A 22,441-nucleotide genomic window follows, 5' to 3' on the forward strand; every position below is an offset into this window, starting at 1 on the left:
GGGACGATGCCCTGTTCATAGGAAGGTTTTCCTGTAGTTTTTAATAAACCAATAATTTATTTAATATATATATATAAATTTACTAAGCAATTATTACATTCAGGTGGGTCTGTAGTTAGACCATTCAACGTGTAAGTTTAAATAACCGGTGCGGAGTTGTAATAGCAGGACACCAACGCATTCTTCACTCTATTTGTGTGAAGCTGCTAAGAATAATGCCTTTATACGTAAGGGCTTCTCTGGGTACTTTGCTTTCCTCCCACACATCAAACACTAATGAATGGAATTGACCAAACATCCAAATGCAGGACCCTCCTGAAAAGAAGTACATTAATACTTTTTTTGTCAGGCTTTCCTGGTTGAAGGACATCTGAATAGAGGGCATCGCTAGTCAACCCTAGAAGTAAAATAAAAGGACTACCGCTTTGTGCAAAGTCAACAGTGATCATCCTGTTGATAGAATTAATGTGAAATATCCACCACTGACTCAGGCACGACACCCAATGAAGACGATTAACTGCTGTGTCGCTCATATAAAGCGAACACAAACAGGCATTGCAAATAAAATAAAAAGTCAAAACCAAGGCATTTGGTGGTGCTCAGAGTCTTAGTGCGGCATGGAAATGCCACATTACTTGGGCAGGATAATGAAAGGATCCCTCAAAGTGGTGCTCACTGGGCGGCACTTATGTAAATGAGCCGGGAAAAATGAAGGCTTAGCCAACTCTGGGCTTCATTTGAATGCAGGATTGATCTCACAACCGGAAGCCCTGCTGCTCACCAACTGAGTTATATCGCGGCCACAAAGGAAGGATTATAAGTTCTATAAATATTGTATGTTTTCTTTAAAGCAAAGCCCTGTCAACCCTGCGGGTGAGTTGTCTCAGAGGGCAGCCCTGGCTCGGCTCCGAAGCATCAAGAGGCAGAGCTGTCCGTGGTAGAGTGGCCATTTTCACATGAGCTACTGACCTCGTGTTATGCTGCAGTGTGTTCATGTAGACTCTGTGAGAGGCGCAATGATATCTTATTCAAAAGTTTAAAGGCAAAATATCTACCTGCTCACCGAGTTAAGAGTTGAGTGTTAGCATCCCAAGTTAGTAAGCGATAAGGATAGGGTTTTGCCTGGCTAATATGGTCTGTCTCTTAATAAGTGTGTCCTTCCCCATAATGCTTAGGATGATCTCCTCAAGCTTGATCTGTACTCGCAGTGCTGTGGTGGTTCAACTGCCCAAGCACACAATCAAAAGGTCGTGAGGTCTAATCCTTGTCAGTGGTTGACAGGCCTTCATCACCCCTCCCAGATCAATAATAGTGGTGCCAGTTTTCGTACTAGATTTACAGAGATTGTCTTATGGAAGGATGGCATTGTCATAGGAACGTGGAATTTCCACTTCCTGGCTCAGGGCCACGTAGAGGCGAGTGCAGCTTATTGGAGCATGGAGGCATATTCACTTTACTTTGGATTACTAATAATATGCCTATGACCAAACCTCCCGGAATGCACGCAGATCTCAGAAAATAAGCAAGTTTGAGCCTGGATAGTGCTTAGATAGCATTTGATATTTGTCCAGAGCACACCTCCACAATGCCGATGAATGCTCGCATTACATGCGCCTTCTTGAAATAAACTACGATCCACACGCCAGACGAGACGCTGCCAAATCCACTTTACCTTTCTGACACCTCATTTGCATTCCAAATTAATATCTAATTACGTAATAATATTTATACTTAAAATTATAATCAATTAAACTGCCAGGGCAATTCTTTATTTAATTCTCATACATTTCAATTTAAATGATAATCAGCCCAGGACAGTGGAGGCTAATTAATCTACAGCGAGTACAGTAATGCAAACGAACACGTCCCCATTCAGAATCAATTAGAGGGTGATCGTGTGAACATTGGAGGCCCCTATCCTTGACTAGAGACACTTGGATCACGAGGACAGGACGATCACATATTTACAATCACATTATACACAAGGGTGAAGAACCATTAAGATGCGTTTTATGGGTTGTATTTTTCCCACATATTTTCTCTTGCAACAATAATTTGCGGTAAAATATATTCAATTGCGTAGCCTCACTCACCAAGACACAAACGCATCCATTTAGCGGTAACACAAAAACTGTTGTGGCAGGTGACGTCCATGAGTGCCTGCCAGGTATGGCACCTCCGATTTAGCACGGTTGGCTACGTACGGCGCGAAAGAAGTTCAAGGTTCGTGGACAAAACCACCCTTAATTTAATTTGCCTCCTCAGTGCTGATGTTCACATGAGCCTTACATCTCTACCAGGGGAGACAGCCTTAAATCTCCACGAGGGTAGAGATTTAAGGCTGTGTCAACGAAGGGAGGGCCCGCGACAGGCTCGGACACCGCCGATATTGCTCCCGGTCGCCAATCGAACCTCGGGGCTCTGACGACCGCGGCAGCAGCAGCAGCACAGAGTTTGTGAACCACCGCTCCATGAAATCCCCGCGCAACGCGCACACTGCGTAGGACAAGCACAGCACTAAGCCCCCCCCCCCCCCCCCCCCCCCCGGTGTGTTTATTCCGCATGCAGCGGCGTGTGCTCGCTTTTTTTGTTTTTATACATATAGATAATTCAGCCAGGCCCCACACAACTAAAGGGAATGTCCGCTGCAGGCCGGGCAATGGAGCGGTAGCGCCACACGATACACGTGCCCTTTCATGCGGGGGGGGGGCGGGGGGGGGGTGAGCTCAATGTCAGATACACATGCAATCATGGGCATACATAAATCACACTCCGCCGTCAATGTTTACTGCGCTGCTTTTAATACGCGCCCAGCTTTGAGAGGAGCAAGCAATGCATTTTATTCACCCGCAGCATTAGTTATTCACCGCAGCGTATGCCTGGCCAGCACTACGCTGAGGGTTGATCGTAACGCAATCACTCTTTATGGAAGAGGTTTTTTTCTTTATGCCGTGCGGCTCTTTCATATTTGCGTAGCTGTTAGGTCAGGTTTCCCCCAGGATGTAAACATGTTTTGGTACGGGGCAGACAGAGAATAAACAGACTTACGGCCACAATTGACTCCTATAGATATAGCTAACCGGAGTATATGTGTGTGGCGTGCAAAAATAATAATATTCTGCAGCATTGCAGATAACCCTTTGGTAATTGAACAAAATGACAGCGCGCAGATTTACGACATTCATCATTCATTCATAAACCAATGCAGCGTTAAGCCCTCTCTCTGCTCACAGCATGGATCTGCGTGGCGACAATACCAGGCACGGTCACACATGACCTAGTTTCAACGTTGCAATCCCTCGAGGTGATTCCGTTCTATTTTGTTTCCACACTTGGCTGTCACCCCATCACTAATTTTAGCCATTCTTCGTCCCAATCTCTTGTGCAATCGAGTACGTGAATATATATACACGCAATGCGCAATAAACGGACATTGATGTTTCGCGTCTGAAGATGCGTGAGTACCATAAACTGATTTTGCACGAAAGCACATTTTTTTTAGGGTTTGTTTACTTGTATTCTGCCACACTGTACACGGATCGATCTATCTCTATCTATCTATCGGTTGTGTGTAAATATATATTTGTTTAACTCAACACATTTGTCAATAACACCGTGGCCTTCAAAAGGTAAGATATATAATAGGTGACGTTTTGGGCAATGGCACTTCTTCATAGCACACAACTCTGCTATTTTATGTGCTATGAAGAAGGATCATTGGCAGCAACGTCAACTATATATATTTTGTCCTTTTGAGGCCACAGTGTTATTGACGAACGTGTTGAGTTTTTGTTGCTGTTATTTGTGCGTGTGCACCACTGCCAACGCAGTTGTCGCCAAATAATGCGTTTATCTACCGTGCACCCTGAACCCCAGCATGGACACAGGGGGTTCAAGCCCCAGTGATCGGATCATTGGGGTTTATTCGTAATAAATCGGCATTTTGCGTCCCCCACTGCCACTGTGTAGCATATTATTATGTGCCAGGGACTCTATGAGATGATAAGACAATAGTCTGATTCCATAATTGGCAATAAGTAACGGAAAAGCGGTTATAAGCGACTCAGAATTGTGCGCAGTTGCGTACACACTACACGACTTCCCTGAAGGCATCGACACCTTCAGCGAGCGCGATGGCGATCACACAACGCGGTTCGAATTCGACCCTCGATCGATGGCTGCGCCATCGCCGCACACGCGTCGAATAAAAAGCAAGGGACAAGTTCTAACTTACTAACAACTCCTCTATTATTTCTCATTGCTGGTGGGGTTGCCCCCCCCCCCTACCTGAAAATCCTGGCTCCGCCATTGTGCGCAAGGACGCTGCACGCTGGCAAGAAGAGAAAACCAGCGGGCGAAACGCTGCTGCTACCAGAGCACGTGCACACTGAGAACAGGGGTACGCATGCATCAGCGTCAGCGATAGGCTTGCAGTGATACACGGCGGATACGGTACGTCGTACGATACAAGGCCCGCGACGGTCGCATCGTCCGTTGTGCACGAATGCATGGTCTTTATTGGTTGGGCATTTTAATTGTTCTGAGTTATCGACAGCATCGTTATTATAGGACATCATTGTCCTAGTTCATCTCACGTAGACTGACAGCACATGCATTACTGGTTTTATAAATAGGAGCCCTACGTGCCAAATGTGGCTAAAAAAAATCCATTGAGTTCTGCAGGCTTAAAGCGAATAAACTGCAGTTCAAGAACTTTTTAAGTCATCTTTAATTGCACTGGTAGTGCAAGCAACGGACTCAACACAACATAACCGTAAAGTACAATTTTTTAAAGTACAGTTTGAGCAGCTGATGCAGTATTGTGATAATCATCACAACGTTCACATGAGTATCCGATCGTATTGCGAAACAAATGATATCACGGCAACCCTAGTTAGTGCAAATGTTGTTTTTCTTGACACGGCGCATGCACCACCTAGGATCGGTCGGTGATACCCGGACCAATCCCGTGCACACGCAGAGCTCTCAGCATTCGCAGCAGCTGCCAAGCAGTAGCAGTCGCTGCTGTGATGGATGGGCACTTTGCATGCGCGTGCCAGTTTACAAGTGAATGTGTGTGGGTGCGGCATTCCATTGTGCGTGCGGTTTTTTTTTATGAAGAAAATGTTTGGCTCAGCATTGTCTTTATTTAATTCTTCCCCCACCTCCCCGGTCCAGGGTTGAACTCTGACTCCGCCCTTGCAGGTTTCACGCATCTACTGGCGCACTCACTCACTCTGGTCAGAGTACGGGCCTTGCTGACATTTTCCGAACCTGATCTCACATTTTCTACCTCTCTCATTGTTATGCTACATTTGTACATCTCTCCCCCTTCAGCCACCACTTATTACCAATCTCAAGCTCTGTCAATTATTGGCTTTTTAATGCCAAAACCCAACTCATGACTGACTTTGATGATCTTACCTCCACTCTTGGCCCCTCCTCCTCCTGGGTGAAATCACACGAGGCGATAAACTCAAAAAACTTCACAATCAAAGACCCCTGTGGTACATGCATTACGATCAACTCACCACCTCAAAGCCCAACAGACTGGGGAGTCTCACAGCGCACAATAATCTCTGAGTGATCCACCAACCTCAGCTCTGAAGCATGGCTGGATGTTTTTGTGTGTGTGCCAGTATATCTGGCGTAACCTTGTGCACGTAATTCACCAAGTTCCAGCAAAACATCCGTTAAAAATGCACTGGTTTATCAATACATTCTCTCCTCTGAAAATAAACTACTAACAAACACGTTAAATTATGTTTCTGCTGCATCATTTATGCCACAGCGTTAAATTATGACAGCGCTGAAGTGTTTGTGATGTTCAGCTTACAGGTCCAGTGCCAAGTATTTACAGATGAACCTATTTCTTGTTGCACAAATACAGAAATCAGAGGCAACCAAATGACAATTAGACGGTCCAACAAAAATGCTTCAGCAAACATTTTTCGTTAGCGAGTGCAAAAAAAAACGACACAGGAGTTGGACAGAAAAGCCGATAGGGAGCAGACCTTCCGCAGCCTGCTATCAAGAGACGAATCAATCGCAACAACACAGAGAGTGCAAGCTTTATCAACAAAGGCCATCAGAGAGAGTGAATACGGACATTATCAAGAAGATCTCCCCAATGGAACTGACACCAAAGAAAAGACAAAATTCACACAAAATGAGCTGTCAGGCAAAAGGACGCAAAAAACTATTCTCAGCAGTAATCAGAGCAAGTATGAACAGGTGGCGGAACAGCCTAATAGTTAGTGTCAAAGTAATAAAAATCAGAGCTCAATATAGCACTGTGGGGGCACGTTCCCGCCGGAGGCCCTATGCCAGTGGTGGAAAATCCAGTCACCACTTGGTGTGGCTGCATGTATTGATACGTGAATTTCCAGTGTTCCGGTATTTTATCAAGGACTAACAGATGCATACCATCTACTGTATATATACACACACACAAACATCCAGCCATTTCCCATCCCAAGCACACTATGTCAGTCATGGAAGTTTTATTTATACCATACTTCACCACACTGGTCAGTTCGGGTTGGTGTAGGTCAGGGGTGGGGAACCTTTTTTCTGCCAAGGGCCATTTGGATATTTATAACATCATTCGCGGGCCATACAAAATGATCAACTGAAAAATTAGCCTGTTATATTTGGTTAAACATTGAATTAACTCGCCCCTAATGTGACGGCTGGAACTGCTTCTCTTTGGTAAGGCGTGTGATGTTAGCTGGTATTGACGATGTTGCTACTCGCAACTGCTTTTCCAAGTTTGCTCCTAGATTTATTGAATTTCGAGTCCCGCCTGCGGTTGCCTTGGCAGGGCCAGACCAAATGGTTTCGCGGGCCTCATACGGCCCACGGGCCGGACGTTCCCCACTCCTGGTGTAGGTGGTGGAGGTGGAGCGGCAGGCAGGGGAGGAGATGGCAGGGCCGGTTCTGATGTCAGTGTGCGTTAATAACTGCGCCACCACTCCACCCATTGCTGTATATATATTCTGTACAAGTAGAGTAAATGTGTTATTTTGCTCGGCACTCAGTGGGTTAGTAAATGCAGGATGGAATGCTCTGCTACACAAGCAAAGGGTGGGCACTCAAGAGAGTATGTGCAGCACACAGTGGCACAGGCCGTGCATTTCAAATGCGTTGCTTGTTAAGCGCTGAAAGTGCCACACTCTCCACCTTTATTCACTTGCGGAATAAAGTGGTTATTGGTTATAAAAACATGTTTTGTACCGAGTAAGTGAATTCCATAAACCGGCGTTGAGTCGACCACCCACTGGGAGTTGTGACTCACAACCTTCTGACTGAATCACATCACCTGGCTGAGCTATGAACTGTATACAAAATAAAATCATTCAACGCCAGCCATTCTCAAGCTATCAGCAGATGAAGGCCCGCCCCACGCCGTTGTCGGCGATGGGGTTGTTTTAAGACCATACTTTACCACGCTGGTCATTGCAACATATGTAATTCCAATCAGATGGAACATGCCCAAAATAAATAAATACAAACCCTGATTTTATTGTGTTGGTGTTTTGTGCGGCCATTGGTGACCAAGCTAAGACCGACAACCACGTGGAGGCTCTAACGACAGGTGGAAGAATAATGGTCTCTATCCCAGGATCTCTGTGGCCGATAGCCTCCGGAGCCACCCAGCCGCCACTTTTATTGATCAATTTATCTCTAAGGTATTGTATTATTGTTATCAAAACGTTAAACGTTGCATAGGGCTTACCCTCAGTGTTAACCTTTTGATGGAAATTTCACATTCCTACATTATATTCGCAAGACGACCACCGCTGACTTCCCAAAAAGCGGTACCTATATTATTGACTCCGCAGTGATGATGGACTGCGTTTACCCCCAATGGAGGAGCCTCAGATGCTCAAGCAAGAGTTGAGTGGTGCTCATCAACGCCAATATCAACGAGCCAGCGGTGGAAATTCCACGTTTCTGTGTCAGTCGCCGTTCTCTCCGTAGCACGGCCGTTTTGGTCGACCCCCAGTGGGGGCGTGAAGTCTCAACAAGGTGGCGCTCACCCCACACCACAGCCAGGGCTCACCTCGAGTCTGCAGGAAGTCGAGCTGCTGGATGGAGTGCAGGAGGGGTCCGCTGTCGAGGGAGAGGTCAAACTCGGGGTTGGCGCGGGGCTGCAGCGCCCCCCGCCCCCACTGCTCCTCCGTGCTGTGCACGCGCTTGATGAGGGCATCCGAGATCTGCTCGGCGCACGCAATGTACGCAGTGTGTGTGTGTGTGAATACACACAGCGTACACAGACAGTGTACTCAGTCCACACACTCAGCCTACACACTCATTCTACACACGCAGCATACACGCAGCCTACACACACAGCGTACTCCCATAGCGTACACACGCAGCGTACACACACAGCATAGTCCCATAGCGTACACACGCAGCGTACACACACAGCGTACTCCCATAGCATACACACTCAGCGTACACACACAGTGTACGAATAACATACACAGCTTACAGATAGCATACACACACAGCATACACAGTGTATAGCGTACATGGACAGTGTACACATAGCACACACAATGTATATGCGTGACGTGCACACACGGCAATTGGAAAAGCAGCTCATTTGAAACTTGTCCACACTGCATTAGGGAGACTGCAGAGGTTTCACCGCTTTGAAGTTTTATTCCCTTTTTCCACTGGCACACCCAAGCCACGTCAGCACGGCGTGGTTTTCCACTGGCTATTTTACCAACCCGGGCCAGTACCAAACCATGAAACTCTGGCCTCATGAAACATCCGAATCTGACTCGGGGTTAAGTAGGGGCCAGGGGGTGGTTTTAATCTTTTTCATCATACGCGCGACTCGCCTCGTTCAATGCACGTGACATATAGTGGCATGGCTCAGGCTCTTCACCAGGTACTCATTGGAGACTGAGTCGACCTAGGGGAGGCCCAGGACTGGTTCAGATAATCGTCAGTGGTGTTGGCGGTCAGTGGGAATTTAACCTGGGTCACCAGGTTCGTAGCGCAGCACACGCTAACTGCTACACTACCGCTTGCACAACAACCGACAATTGCCCCTAAGTGGTGGTGATGTCACCACGGCGCTTATGCCAGACTATGTGCATGTTAAGGCCACGTGAAGTGTCAAACGCCCGCTGGCAGGTCATGGGACAGACCCAGGTGCAATGGGTTAACTGACTGAGATGACTGGCCAATGTGCCACCTGTGCCCCCTACTGTGTCAACTTGCTGTGTTTTAGCCATCTGGCGCTGGGCTCATTGTTGCGAGCGTCGCTCCTCTGCCCTCTGTTGTTGCTGGAGGGCGGCTGCCTTGAACTGCCCAGTAGTAGCATCCTTCATGAGCCTCGTCCACAGAGACTGATCTTGACACCGCTAGTACCAGTCATTGGCAAGTCCACTCAGCTCCACATCCTCTTGTACCACATCACTCCATCTCTTCTCTAGCCCTATGCCGTGCCCGTTTAGCCCCCTCTATCCAGCCGAACAAAAGCTGCTTAGGCATGCGGTGGCTGGGCATGTGGGCTACATGACCCAGCCAATGCAGCCTTGCCTGCCGGAGGAGCTCACCAATGGGACTTTGTCCAGATCTTTCAAGGATTTGTGAGCTCCTCACACAATCCAGCCTGGTTAAACCCAGGATGGATAGTAGGCAGGCCAGCCTAAATGTTTCCAACTGGCGAAGATGTTCCATTAGGGGGGGTCCACATTTCAGAAGCATAGAGAAGGAAGGGCATGACCGTGGCCAAGAAGACCCAAAGCTTTGCTTGAAGCAACAGACCAGTTAGCTTCCACATGTTATGCAGACGATGAAAAGATGCCGCTCGACTGATTCGGAGTGAGACCTCTGCTGTAAAACCGGAGCAGGTCATGAGCACACTGCCCAGGTATGGAAAACACTCCACTCTCTCCACAACTGCCCCATCACCAATTGGGAGTTGTGGGGGTGGAGTATCTGATGGTACAAAATACCTAGGCAGGTGCTGAGTTCTGGTGGGGCTGATGGTAAAACCCCGCCTTTTAGTAGCACGCTCCAGATTCAGCAGCAGCGCCTCTAACTCCTCTGAGTGAGCAGCAATCACCATATCATCAGCATACATAAGATGGTTGACCAATAGGGAGCCATCACTTGACCGCACCCTTGAAGGTCCTTAATGATCGTGAGCAGAGGGTCAGGGACTCCGAAAGCACGAAGAGCAACCCAGATCCCAGGCCTACTGATGGTCAGGTCAATAAAGCAGAGATGTAGGTCCTGTTGGAATTCCCTTACACCTCTGCTGCAGCAGACATGACATAAAATATGGCATCTGTGCAGGAACGCCCTTTCCCGAAACCATCGCTTACAACAACCGCCATTCACCACTAAGTGGCGGCGACGTCACCACGGCGCTTGTGCCAGGCTATGTGCACGTTGAGGCCAAACACACACACACACGATCTCACGCACACACACGCACACAGGCTAGTAACCACGCCACGCGCACGTGACATCATTAATATTGATGAGCACTTTAATTTCACCGCACGAAGTTGCCGTATCACGCGCTACACCCCCCCCCCCTTTAGGCATGCGCCAACCGCTGTGAATATTAATGAGCTCGAGTGGTGAACTGTTGACGGCGCCTGCCAACCCGACCCGATGCTCCCCTCCCCCCCTTCCTGCAACTTGCCCCCACCCCTCGCTCGCGTCTTACAATACGACAATAGTTGAATGGGCGCGTACGCCCATTGAGCATGTGTGCGCGTGTGTGTTTACATGTTGCGCCTACAGCCCCTTTGTCAATCCACTGCTTGATGAGCGCCTACCCATCATGCAGTGGGAGCGGGGGGGGGGTTTGTTTGGCCATACTTCGCCACGCTGGTCAGTGCAGGTTGGTGAAGGCAGGAAGCACTGACGATTGGGCATAGTGCAGCCCAGCAATTGTTTTTCTGCAACGCCAGTTTATTCCACTCTTGCAACATAACGCTGCAGTAACCTATAATAGCTGTGATGCACGGTGGACGTGCATCCAGGCACTAGCCAGGCTAAATTCTGCTTAGCTTCTGACGAGATTGGGTACATGCTGGGTGATTTGGTCATCTGCGATCATTGATCATGTGACGACTTTAGTTCGTGACGCTGTGCTGCGCTGCCCCTTCTTGGCACGTTTATATCTGAATAAGCACCCTTTTAATAAAATATATTTTTAAAAACTACTTGGGTTAAACATTTTACATTTTGCACAGTCCTGAAAGGATATTCCCAGATTTAGCTTTTGTTTCCGAAAAAGAATGACAGTGAAGAGGAGACATTTCTCGTTGTGGAGCCTATGGATGTGCAAATCAATACTTTGTGCTGCGACTGGCAATCATCGTGGGGGTGGAGGTAGCATAGCTGCTGCTGCTGCTGTCATCATGATGATGGCACAGGATGACAATTGCGTGCGTCTAACCACAGCCACCGTCGCCATGAGCAACGGCATCAGTGCATTCTCTCGGTGGCTTCCGCCGCTGAAACTCGTGTCACGACTCCCTTCAGTCATGCGACAGCGTTCGCGGGGGTCTCGCAGTGATTGCGGGTGTAAGTGCGGAGACTGGGAAATGGGATGATCGACAGGTGAAAGGGATGTGGGAGTTAGGAGTTGAGTCGCGAGGGGACCGCGTGGTCAGTTAAGACAGCTGAGTTAGTTAGGGGAGAGAGTCAGTCAAAACAGTGAAGTGAGTGAAGGAGTGAAAGGAGGAGTGAGGGACGACGTGGCAGAGAGCAGAGCGTGAAACAGTGTTCATGTAAATACTGCAGCGTGCACAAATTGGATAATGTTAAATAGTTTGCAAAGCACATAGCGATAGTTATCGGATGTTTTAAGTGTTGATATATTTTTTTACTGGAATATATTCGTGATTCATAAATATTACGGTGGACATTTATTTTGAGTCCTAGTCCGATATTAGAAGAGCAAACCTCCGTTATGCGTTTCCACTTCCAGATAAAATATGTTAGTCTATCAGTATGTTGGCTTTCCAGATCAATACTCACAGTTAAGAGTCACGGTCTGTCCGGGGGTAGATGTTTGTATGCCACAGCTAACTGGGAAATTGAGTCACAGTCCGTTTACATATCAATAAACAAGTGGGAATGTGTTTTTGTAATCAAGAGAGCAATCGGAGGGCATGCGTCTCTGTTGGCAACCCTGAGGGAGTGGTGGAAACTCCAAATCGCAGCATGCGCCACAACTTCGATTCATCCCTATGTCCTGTGTAAATTCTAGCGTTGTAATTATTACGAGCTGTGGTTTTAATAAAAAAAAACAGTGTTCGACAGTGCGGTGCTGTGGAAGGGTGAATGACTCACTGAAGGCTTACATCTTGGGGAAGGGGAAAAACGAGCTTATGCCTCCATGATCAATAAAAAGTACTGTTTGTGGGAAGCCACAAACAGTTGTTGTCGCATGGGAATCAAAAACTGGCTCCCACCGTACTTACAATGGAATTGCCACCACTGTCCTAGGACTGCTAAAAGAGATGGGTATTTCTCCCAGCACATGGAGTGAAACATCAGACGTGTTGAACAACATGCGGCATCGATGGAACGCATCGGAGAGCTGTCCAGCACAACCGCGAACATCTACGCAGTCGCACTTTCACCACTTGGCTACTGCTGTCTTGAGTTTGATGTCGGTACCTGCAGGAATCCGCTGGGGTCGTTCTCTTTGATCACCTCCAGGCAGAACTCTATGAGCCCTGTCGTCTGCCGTAGCTTCACAGAGCAGTGGCTCATCTGATCCCGCACCAGCTGTGAACAGAAACACGCGGTCGCGCACGCACATGAGGTATGTTGCGTACGTGTACCACCCAGAATCCGCACGAATACCACCCAAAACCCGCACGGACAAGCCAGCAACCGATTTGTTGCACTTACATCTGCTGACCACTTTCTAGCCCAGAAGTATGTGATCCACCAACCTTGTCTTCAAAACACTAGGCTACACGCTTGAACCAGTGTCTGGATAAATTGTACAACAACAGCTACTGATGTTAGATTGATGTTAGATTTACACCAATTAAGGGAGAAATCAGTCTACTCTTTTCTAGATTTAAAGCTTTCGTGACTGCTAGGATCCATACTCTTTGGTTCTATTGGGTAAAGTCACGTAGGTAAAAAATAAAATAACAAAAATCACGACGTTTCGGCCACAACACAAGCGGCCTTCATCAAGGCTTTACCCAATAGAACCAAATTCAGTCTACTCTGTTATGTAAAACCCTTGCTGTGATCCCTTATGGGACAACACCATGTGCCCACATCCCAATTTTGTTGGAAAATCTGCTGGCAGAAACTTTGGCTGAAAATGTATTATTAATTACGACACACATTTAACTTTTTGCGATGCGACCCGAAAATCAATGACAAATAAAAAAAATTATTCCACCGCATTCACCGACAAATTTCATCATCAATTTCGCCGGGAGTAATGGACGAGGCGCCATTCCCCGCCGATCGGCGGCAGCCAATCCAGAGATCGAGACGTGCAAGGGAATTCCAATCCGTTTCACACGCGCACGTACGTGTAATTCCGTGGTGCGGACACCTAAGTCAATTTGTGAAGGTCTGTGTCAACGGCTTAACCTCCTGCAGAGTCGTGTGGGGTCGCAGAGAGGACTCCATCTGCAAAAGGTCTGTACGCTTTCGTAGGCGTCGAACCCTGCTTTCAACAAGTGGAGGGGCATTCAGTTTGCTGTAGTGATGAAGTGTGTAGCTTTGCTCATACCAAGGACTTAATTTCTCATGGAGTATTTTCCAGGGCCCCATAACCACAAAACCCCTGGACCTGACTGCCAAAGGCGGACTTTGACTTCTATATTTGGGGGAGGGGAGCAGGGGTTCGCTTTGCCCCTCACATTAGGAATTTAGGAATCGCGGGTGCATATGTAGTGGTTCACACCAGGGAGATGGAAGCTTCTTAGATGCAACACGTTTATTAACAATCAAGCCCTAACCACGAAGGGGTATATCTGCGCCTTCACCAGCTAACCTAGGGAGGTATCCCCTCCGGGCTAGCTAACTCTAGCACACACTGGGTGGCGACCTCAGACCGGACCCCGGCTCGGGTCCGGGTCTCGTAGTCGGGCAGGGCTTCTCTCGGTGACGACTTAAGTCTTGATTCTTGCGACAGCCGCCCGACCCGTTCAGCGCGTTTCGGCTTATATTGTCCGTGGCGGGGTTCACTCCGCCCCTAGCCACGCCCACCTTCTCGAGCCTTCGAGAAGGACCTGGTCCTGGTCCCGTGGTCCCCCAGTCCCCTCTTTGGGGGCCCCCGGGCTGGTACCTCCGGTCACCAGACCTCCGGGTTCACACAGAGTGCCATGGCCCCCTGTGAAACCGTGCACCGTACCTGGCACTCTCGCGCCCTAACCTCTAGAGGCTGGCACTGCACGTGAAATGCAATGCCACCCATCCTTGATTGGCGATCTCAGCCGGTCCCCGCTAGGGCCGGTACTGCATCCGTAGTGCAGGCTGTCCGGAGTGTGCCTGCCCCATATCGTGCCTCACACAGCCCGGCTCACACATCATGCAGTGGCATTCCACGATGCCACTGCATACATAATTAATGTATTTTTCATCTTACATTGTAAACTACTGAAAATAAATGTATAAAGGTGTCCAGTTTGAGGGGTGGGGGGGTGGAGGCGATACCCCCACCCCCTAAACTCCAGCCATGCCTACTGCCATCTCCCCCAGAGCTCAGCCCCAGACAACTGTAGCTGAAAGGAAGCCCTGTCCCCATCACAAACACATGCCTACAGATGCACGCGTGTCTAAATTACATACCATAAGCAGTTTAACATCACACTCAATGGGATGGACATCACCTGGTTTACTGATAATGGGCATCATATCCTTCACACAATAAAATTGCTTGATAATTTAAGCGTGTAAGAACTTTAGGCTGACCCTGCCCCAATCTACCACTGGGCCATAATGTCTGACGGCATACATTTGAAACGTTTTTTTTTAGTCAAATCAGACTCAGCTACAGTGGAATGTCCTGCGAATGGCTCTGAAGGAAATGGAAATGGTAGAACTGAGCCACCTTTCTGCATAAACGGGCATCGTTCTGCCAAAAACAGGGCAAAACGATGGTCAAAAAACATTTCAATACGAGTTTAACACGTAGTAGTAGTATGCTTTCGCGACCAATATTATCCATAATATAGGTTTTTGGGTTATATCGTGTAAATATAAATGTGTCGTTAAACCACCCACCACCCGACACAGCCAATTAGTACGGTTTGTCACGTCAACAATTCGTTACTAGTTCAGCACACCGGTGTGTTGGAGAGTAAACCCACTACATTTACAATTCGAGTACGAAGTTTCGCTGAATTGGGCCCCATGCCCCTTGTGAGAAGGGAGGCTTGGGTGCAAACAAATCAGCTGTGCACCTACCGTCATTAACTGACGATTAAAGTGACAATTACGCAGGCCTCTGGGGATGGAGGCTTGCTGTTGAGTTGTGGGGAAACCGGGCAGATGTAAGAGGGGAGGGAGGAGTGAGCGAGGATGCTGTCACGTGAGTGCCCCAAGTTGCACAAAGTGTGCATGTGGTGCATCTGCCAGTCACTGCATTAACTTAACCCATTACACCCGGGTCAGTTGTTATATCCTGCCAACAAACCCTTTTGAGACTTTTTGTGACCTCAAAGTACACCTAGGCTAGCACAATCACTGTCAGTATGATTTCAAGCCACGCACAACATGAGTAGCAAGTGTAACGCTTTCTGGAACCTCCTATAGATTGACTCAGCCTTAAATAAATGACCTTTCATAGTGTCACCTGGAGACACAAAGGTGACCGAATAGCCTCGTCACACCACCCTTGTATTCTGTGCCAGTCTTAATAGATGCTCACTAACAGCACTTAAGCCTACGGTCGTTGAGGTTGAACGGGAGATGCTGTGTCGGTGTGTGCGTGTGTTTTTTACGCTTTTGTGTATGTTTGAGTGAGTGTGTGTGTTGGTTTTTTTTTTCCAGGTGATGTGACACATTCTAAAATCACGTTGCAAGAGCTAACACCCACAGAGGGGATCTTGCAGTTTTAGTGGCTCTCAGTGGGAACCGTTTATGTAGCTTCCAGCTACCTCACCAGACTCTAACAATTAACACCGAGCCTTGCCCCACAAGCAGACTACTGCACAAAAAACATTAAAGGGTGTTACGAAAAAATGTTAACACTTCACTGAGAATTTGCAACAATGCCACGAGAAATGTGCCTCCGGGCTCTGAAGAACACCTGGAGAAGATTCCAGGCACGCGTTGACAATGATGCACAATCTGAAGATCTTAATGATCTTGATGGAATATTCGTAGCTGAAGGAAGTCGTGAATGTAGGGAGGAGCGAGTCCATTTAAAGCCTTGAATGCCACGGCGAACATCGGGTGGCGAGCGATATCGGAACCGGTCCAAGGCCTTGCCCATCATTCCCATTCCCTCCGCCAACCCGCACCGACTGACCGGCGAGGTGAAGTATGGTCAAACCGGCCCCATGGCTGAGACAACGTGGGGGAGGCCATTAACCAGCAGAGGGCTGTGAATAATTACTGTTATTATGTCTGTTACTATTATGATTGTAGGCCTCTGCGGTATGTAACAGTTGGCACAGCTGTCGTTGCATTAAGCTGTAGTCATTCACCTGTTAATTATAAATATTTTTAATATAAATTAGATTTTATTTATTTTAATGAAAGCATTCCGAATAATGATTTAGCTATTACCTTGATAACATAATTCGGTCGCACGCTGAAAACGGAACACTAATACGGATTTCGTAGTTACGGCATTTTGTCATCTGATGACAGGAATTCATTGTTGCCGACTGGTATGCGGATGTCATAGAGACAATTGCAATGTAGCGAATGGGCGCTGGGCCACCTCGCACTGTGCATCATTTGAAGGCCACCCGCAGCTATAAACAAACCCTGCAGCTGTTTTTGATGTGAGACCACCCCAGAACAGTGCTATATTTTTTTTTTTGGGGGGGGGAAGGATCGCCGCATTCGTATTGCACAGGGCGTCTAATAAATCAGCGTAAACGCGTAATTATCTCCCGCTGCTATTTGGGCGAAGGGCGTGTGTGTTATGTGTGCCTATGCATAATTATACCGTTAGAGTGGGTGTGTTTTGTCAGTATGTGTGTGGGGCGTGGAGCGGTGGCGCAGTGGTTAGCGCAATGCGCTGAGAAACAGGCCGAATTCGCGAGCACAAATAAGATTTGAAACACGGCAGAACGAATTATTCTGCCGTGGCTGATCATTGCTACAATGCTGTGGGTGATCATGATATTGTTTTCTCCGATACCAAGGTGCTCTGCAAACCTACCGGTTATTATCAAAGATTTGTCCACGAGGCCATCCAGATTTACAAACACAGACACAACTTCAACCGAGAGGATGGTTTCAAATTGAGCAATCACTAGAAAGATGTTATAAATCAAGACAAACGTTAGCTGCCTCTCAATTTTTTGTACAGCCATTTCCTTTTCTCAGTGGTTGTATTTCAAACTTTAGCTACCTTATAATTGAACAGCCGTTTGCACCCACTTCCAAAATCTCCCTGACCCCACACTCAGCATAACAAAAGGTGTTTTTTTTACCCACTCCCGTGCAGTGCGAAGTGGTTGTTACCCGCAGCAGCCTATCAAAAGGCTGCTTAACCCAGCCCTCCCACCCACCCACGCCCCCTTACTGACTCCTCCCCCCTCCCTTAACCTGTATATAATCCCGGTTGTCTCTGAACTGTGCTCCTGACACAGATATTCTGCGTTGACTTTTCCACCTGCAGACGGAAGCTTGTGTTGCCTCCGAAACATCGTGATTTAATTATTTTATTTTATTTTATCTACGTGACTTCACCGAATAAAACCAAAGAGTATAGGCCACCTGAGTTCGATTCTCGGCCAAGGGTAACGTCTAGACCGATCCTGGGTCTCTCATAGATAGATTCAACCTTAAATGAGTAGATGTACATCGGTGCAATGTGTAAACATCAGCACTGGGGAGACAAAAGTGGCATGCTGGTCTTAATGGATGTTTACTTACAGCACTTGCCCCAACAGTCTGGTAAAAGCTGCATGGGGGGCGTTGTCTTTGTGTGTACATTGAGCAGTGCAGTTCTACGAGAGGTTCTCGCGCTGTGCTTTGATCATGGTGGACTGGATGTAATTTCTGGCCATGCTCATCAGTAGCAAGTGGTATTTGAATTGATCCTAGTTCTCCCTATGTTGGTTCAACCTCAAATGAGTAGCTGGTGAAATGTGTAATCATCAGTGGTGGGGGTGGGGGGTGTAAAGGTCACCAAGGTGGTGCTGGACACTGGGGACATCGTGATTCAGCCTCCCTACAACTTGATGAATTGTTGCGATTCAGGGTTTGCGATTCAATTGAAAGAGCAAATTCCCTTTTGAACATTGTGTTGAACGTGGCGGCACAGATCGTGTGAACCCGAATGAAACAGCGTCGTTTCTCACAGATGACATTTGATGCTTAATAATTGATAAATGTGATGCGTCGTTACGTGCACAGTGTCCACACAACCTGCGCAGATGCCGTCCCTCGCCGGTGCCCTGTTTTTTTCGCTAACGACCCTTGCCTCCAGAGTGTACATGATGAAAACCAAAAAGGGAACTTTGTTTACGAGTTCCATCCCTAGGGGCTGTCAGCAAAAAAATTGTAATGTTACCGCTGAACAAAATGAAAACGTTACATGATGCACCGATACTCACCCGGGTTATCCGTTGGGATGACATCACAACGGGGAGGGGGCGGACTCGCTCCCATTTGGGTTCGAGTGTGAAAACACGACTCAATTCCTCGAGCGTTAATATCAAATTGAGCACAGATGCGAAGGATTATTTTCCCATCGTGCCTTCGATCGTGGGGTCAGTAGGTCAGGAGTTGAGACCCAAAGTGTTGCTTAAAATAAAAGGGTCATCCTCCAAGTCGAAATTGTTTCACAATGCTGGGGCAGAGCATACAGTCGTCATAACTGTGGTATTCATTATTATATTACGTGAACATTAATATGTTACACACAATACGATATCAGTCTGATTTACAAATCATCTAAATGTGTTCCGCGTCTCAAGAAGCTGTACAAAAACAGTGGACGTTTATTTCATAGAGACGGTAGTAAAGTCAGTGAGACAGATGGACAAAAAAATGTTGAGCCCAGATTTGAAAAAGGAGGTGCAGGGCATTAACTGCATGAATGATCGTGGTTGCCTTATATGAATTCCGGCCCATGCCATAAAAAACGATGTCATAATAATGTGCCACTCTTTGTCAATCCACCGCTGGATAAAGACCTCCACCCGTGCCACGTCGGTCACGGAGGTTCTTTTCGCTGTAATTCACCACGCTGGTCTGCAGATTGGGGAAGGGTCTGATGACCTGTTCAGATATCACTTGCCAGCTGATGTAATCCGTGGCCAGGATTCCAGGCTCCGTTCTCAGCGTGTTAAACATTGTGCCACCACTCATCCTCGCCATGTGAACGTGTAATTTCTATAATTGGCACACAGTCGCCGACAGAGATTAGCTCCTACCAATGCGTATTTGCATATGGGGTTATCCTTTTAATTAAGCTTATCTTGCAAATAAAACATAATCAAGGTACTAACAAACTGTCAACAAATAGATTTTCCGTGAATTAGCACCAAAAGATTCCTTTGTATAGCATGAGTTCTGAGACAGAGTTTACACCACCTGTGTCAAGTAGGAAGATTAGTTATTCGCTGTTTTGATCCAATCATACCATGTAATTGCTCCCATCATACGCATGTAGTTACAAAAATTAAACGAGTTAAATTTAGTTTAACATTCAATGGTCTCAAGCATCTTCCATTCAGTTGCTATGTTACGTGGTGTCAGCTCTTAAACCCGAGCAATAACACAGACGCTGCGCGACACCAAATGTGCAGATTAACTCTCAAGGTTGGGGTCCGTATTGTACAGCATCGTGACGCTGCGTAGCGATGTCAAGGAAGGATAGGTGGTTGCCATGGCAGCGCGCGTGCACAGCAGGTCGGATTCTGATGCTTAGAAAATGTGCCAAGGATTCAGTCAGCAAGGACAGCGGCTGCTAATGTCTAATGCAATCCGTGCGTGCGTGTGTTGAACTTCTTTCGCACCGTACGTAGCCAGCCATGCTAATGGGAGGTGCTGGCGGACGGACAATCTACTTCCGCTTGCGTATCTTAATGAACTCATCAATCAGTGCAAAAACACATTGGTTATGGCATCAACGGCATCGTTGGTCACAATTCAATATTAAGGGGGGTATAAATACAACTGCATCTCCAGACATTGTAGACAACGGTTGGGACATGCACAACCGTGGGGTAAGAAGCCTCACTTATTAATTTATGAAGAGAAGGAGACAGTGAGTCATAGACGGGGAAAGATGACGTTTTTGAGATCTTGAAAAGTGACAGGTCTTGACTTGTAGATCGGGAGCCTTTTCTTCTTCTTCTGAAAATCACTTGGAAATTGATGCACCTGGCATTTTTGGGTGTAAGTTTTTTCACTGCTGAATCATAAATTTGATGTTCCTAAACTGGAAAATTTCATTTCACAGGATGGTTTTTTTCATGGTTTAAAACGGGCAATCCGAACGTAGCATCAAACCAGCCAAATATGTTTTATTTCATTTACTAAACCCATTTTTGAACTGAGTGTGTGTTTCCATAGCACGCACTATGCACACACAACCAATTCCTGGAAGATGTTTTTTTTAAATTGTCATTTGCATTTTCAACGGACACGAATTAGGCACGGGTATTGAACGATCAGTGTGTGCCAAGTTACCTACTTGAACAAGGCCAGGGGAGATGGCAGCACAGATGGCTGGGGGGAAGGGAATTCTGGACTGCCGGGGTGGGGGGGTGGCAGAACACAGCCCATGTTGGGCAACGTGGTCAACAAACACCCAACTCCTCGTGGGCATTCCTGCCGACCTGTCCGGACGCTGCTTGTGACAGAGCCTACGAAACTCCCTTCCATGAATAAAAGGATGAAGAAAGTGCCAGTACGGAGGGATTTGATGTGTGTGTGGGGGGGGGAGGGATGTGTGCTTGGCACACTTTGATAAAAAAAGATGCATGGTTCACCTGTTATTTAACAGCTGTAGCATTATATTCTTAGTTTTTTCGGTAAAGTCACGTTGAAGAGAAACAACAAAATAACAAAATATATATAAAACAATAAAAAATTCTCACGACGTTTCGACCATAACTCAAACGGTCATCATCAGGTGTGTCATGCAAACCGACACACCTGATGATGACCGTTTGAGTTATGGTCGAAACGTCGTGAGAATTTTTTATTGTTTTATATATATTTTGTTATTTTGTTGTTTCTCTTCAACGTGACTTTACCGAAAAAACTAAGAATATGAATTACTGCAGTCACGAAAGCTTTAAATCAAAAGCTGTAGCATTGTTATTATTATTAATAATAGTGAATGACTGCCATGTAGGTATGACAAGCTACGGAAAGGATCGTTTTTTTATTTCAATGCACGCTTGGATTATCCGACACTAACCCGAGCTGAAATCAATTACAGTATAATCATAATTTTTCTAAGACGTCGCCCTGCAGTCGACGACGCACGAGCGACGGTGTCGACCGCGCCGCGTCTTCTGCGCGTCGACCCCGTGACACCAACAATCAATTCCGAGGGTGTCCTGCCTCAGAGTGGGGCATCGCTATCGTGCGCAGGGGGGGGGGGGTGCTGCTACGGTAGGGCGAGCTGCTCGTGACCGGGTGGAGCACGCAGGCTGCCATCGGAAGTCGGGCAACACGTGGCGCATGCAATACGGGAACCACATACAGCACACTGGAACCGGACCTGAACTGTGATGAACCCAGGAGCAGTCCCAGTGCGGTCCGAGGAGAGCTTCCAATCGTCATTGGGACACCGCATTGTAATTCGATTTGCAGGGAGAGAGAGAGAGATCTATATAGTGCTTAAATGCATCAGCAACTCAAAGCGCCTGACATCACATTTCACCTAATGTATTTTTAAGGGTAGTATCAGGACACGGTGAGGTGGGGACACGGGACCACAACCAAGATTAATGATTATTATTACCGCTGCCTTTCTTCCTTAATAATGGCAGAAAGGCAGCGGTAACGAATCCGCGATATTGAGGCAGGAGATCGGAGAAGAGGCGGAGCGGGGGAATACTTGTCGGGAAACGAAGAAGGGGGCTGTGAGGAACCTCTGGATGGTTCTAGAGAGTGCAGCTGTCCACGTGCAGCACAGGGTGGCTCTGCCATTAAAGGGGGTCCGTGGATTCTCCCTATAATCCCTCTTGAGCGATTCGCGGGCAAGTTTTCAAATACTCTTTGGTTATTTCGGTAAAGTCACGTAGTTAGAAATAATATAAAACAAATC

The 22,441-nt window shown here is 47.2% G+C and overlaps 1 protein-coding gene across 2 annotated transcripts in view; it reads right to left on the minus strand.

The window, feature by feature from the left end:
* LOC116939619 (E3 ubiquitin-protein ligase TRIM9-like) overlaps nt 1-22,441 on the minus strand; it is a 66,338-nt gene that overhangs the window by 16,439 nt on the left and 27,458 nt on the right. For both annotated transcript variants that reach the window (XM_076064722.1, XM_076064717.1), the window contains exons 5-6: nt 12,670-12,780; nt 8,066-8,219 (exon numbers count right to left, since the gene is read on the minus strand). In XM_076064722.1, coding sequence (XP_075920837.1) covers nt 8,066-8,219; nt 12,670-12,780 — 265 coding nt within the window. The remainder of the gene's footprint in view (nt 1-8,065; nt 8,220-12,669; nt 12,781-22,441) is intronic.

The sequence above is a fragment of the Petromyzon marinus genome, chromosome 6 (genome assembly GCF_048934315.1).
Source record: "Petromyzon marinus isolate PM22_M1 ecotype Great Lakes invasive population chromosome 6, UKy_Petmar_22M1.pri1.0, whole genome shotgun sequence".
In the NCBI taxonomy this organism is placed as follows: Eukaryota; Metazoa; Chordata; class Hyperoartia; order Petromyzontiformes; family Petromyzontidae; genus Petromyzon; species Petromyzon marinus.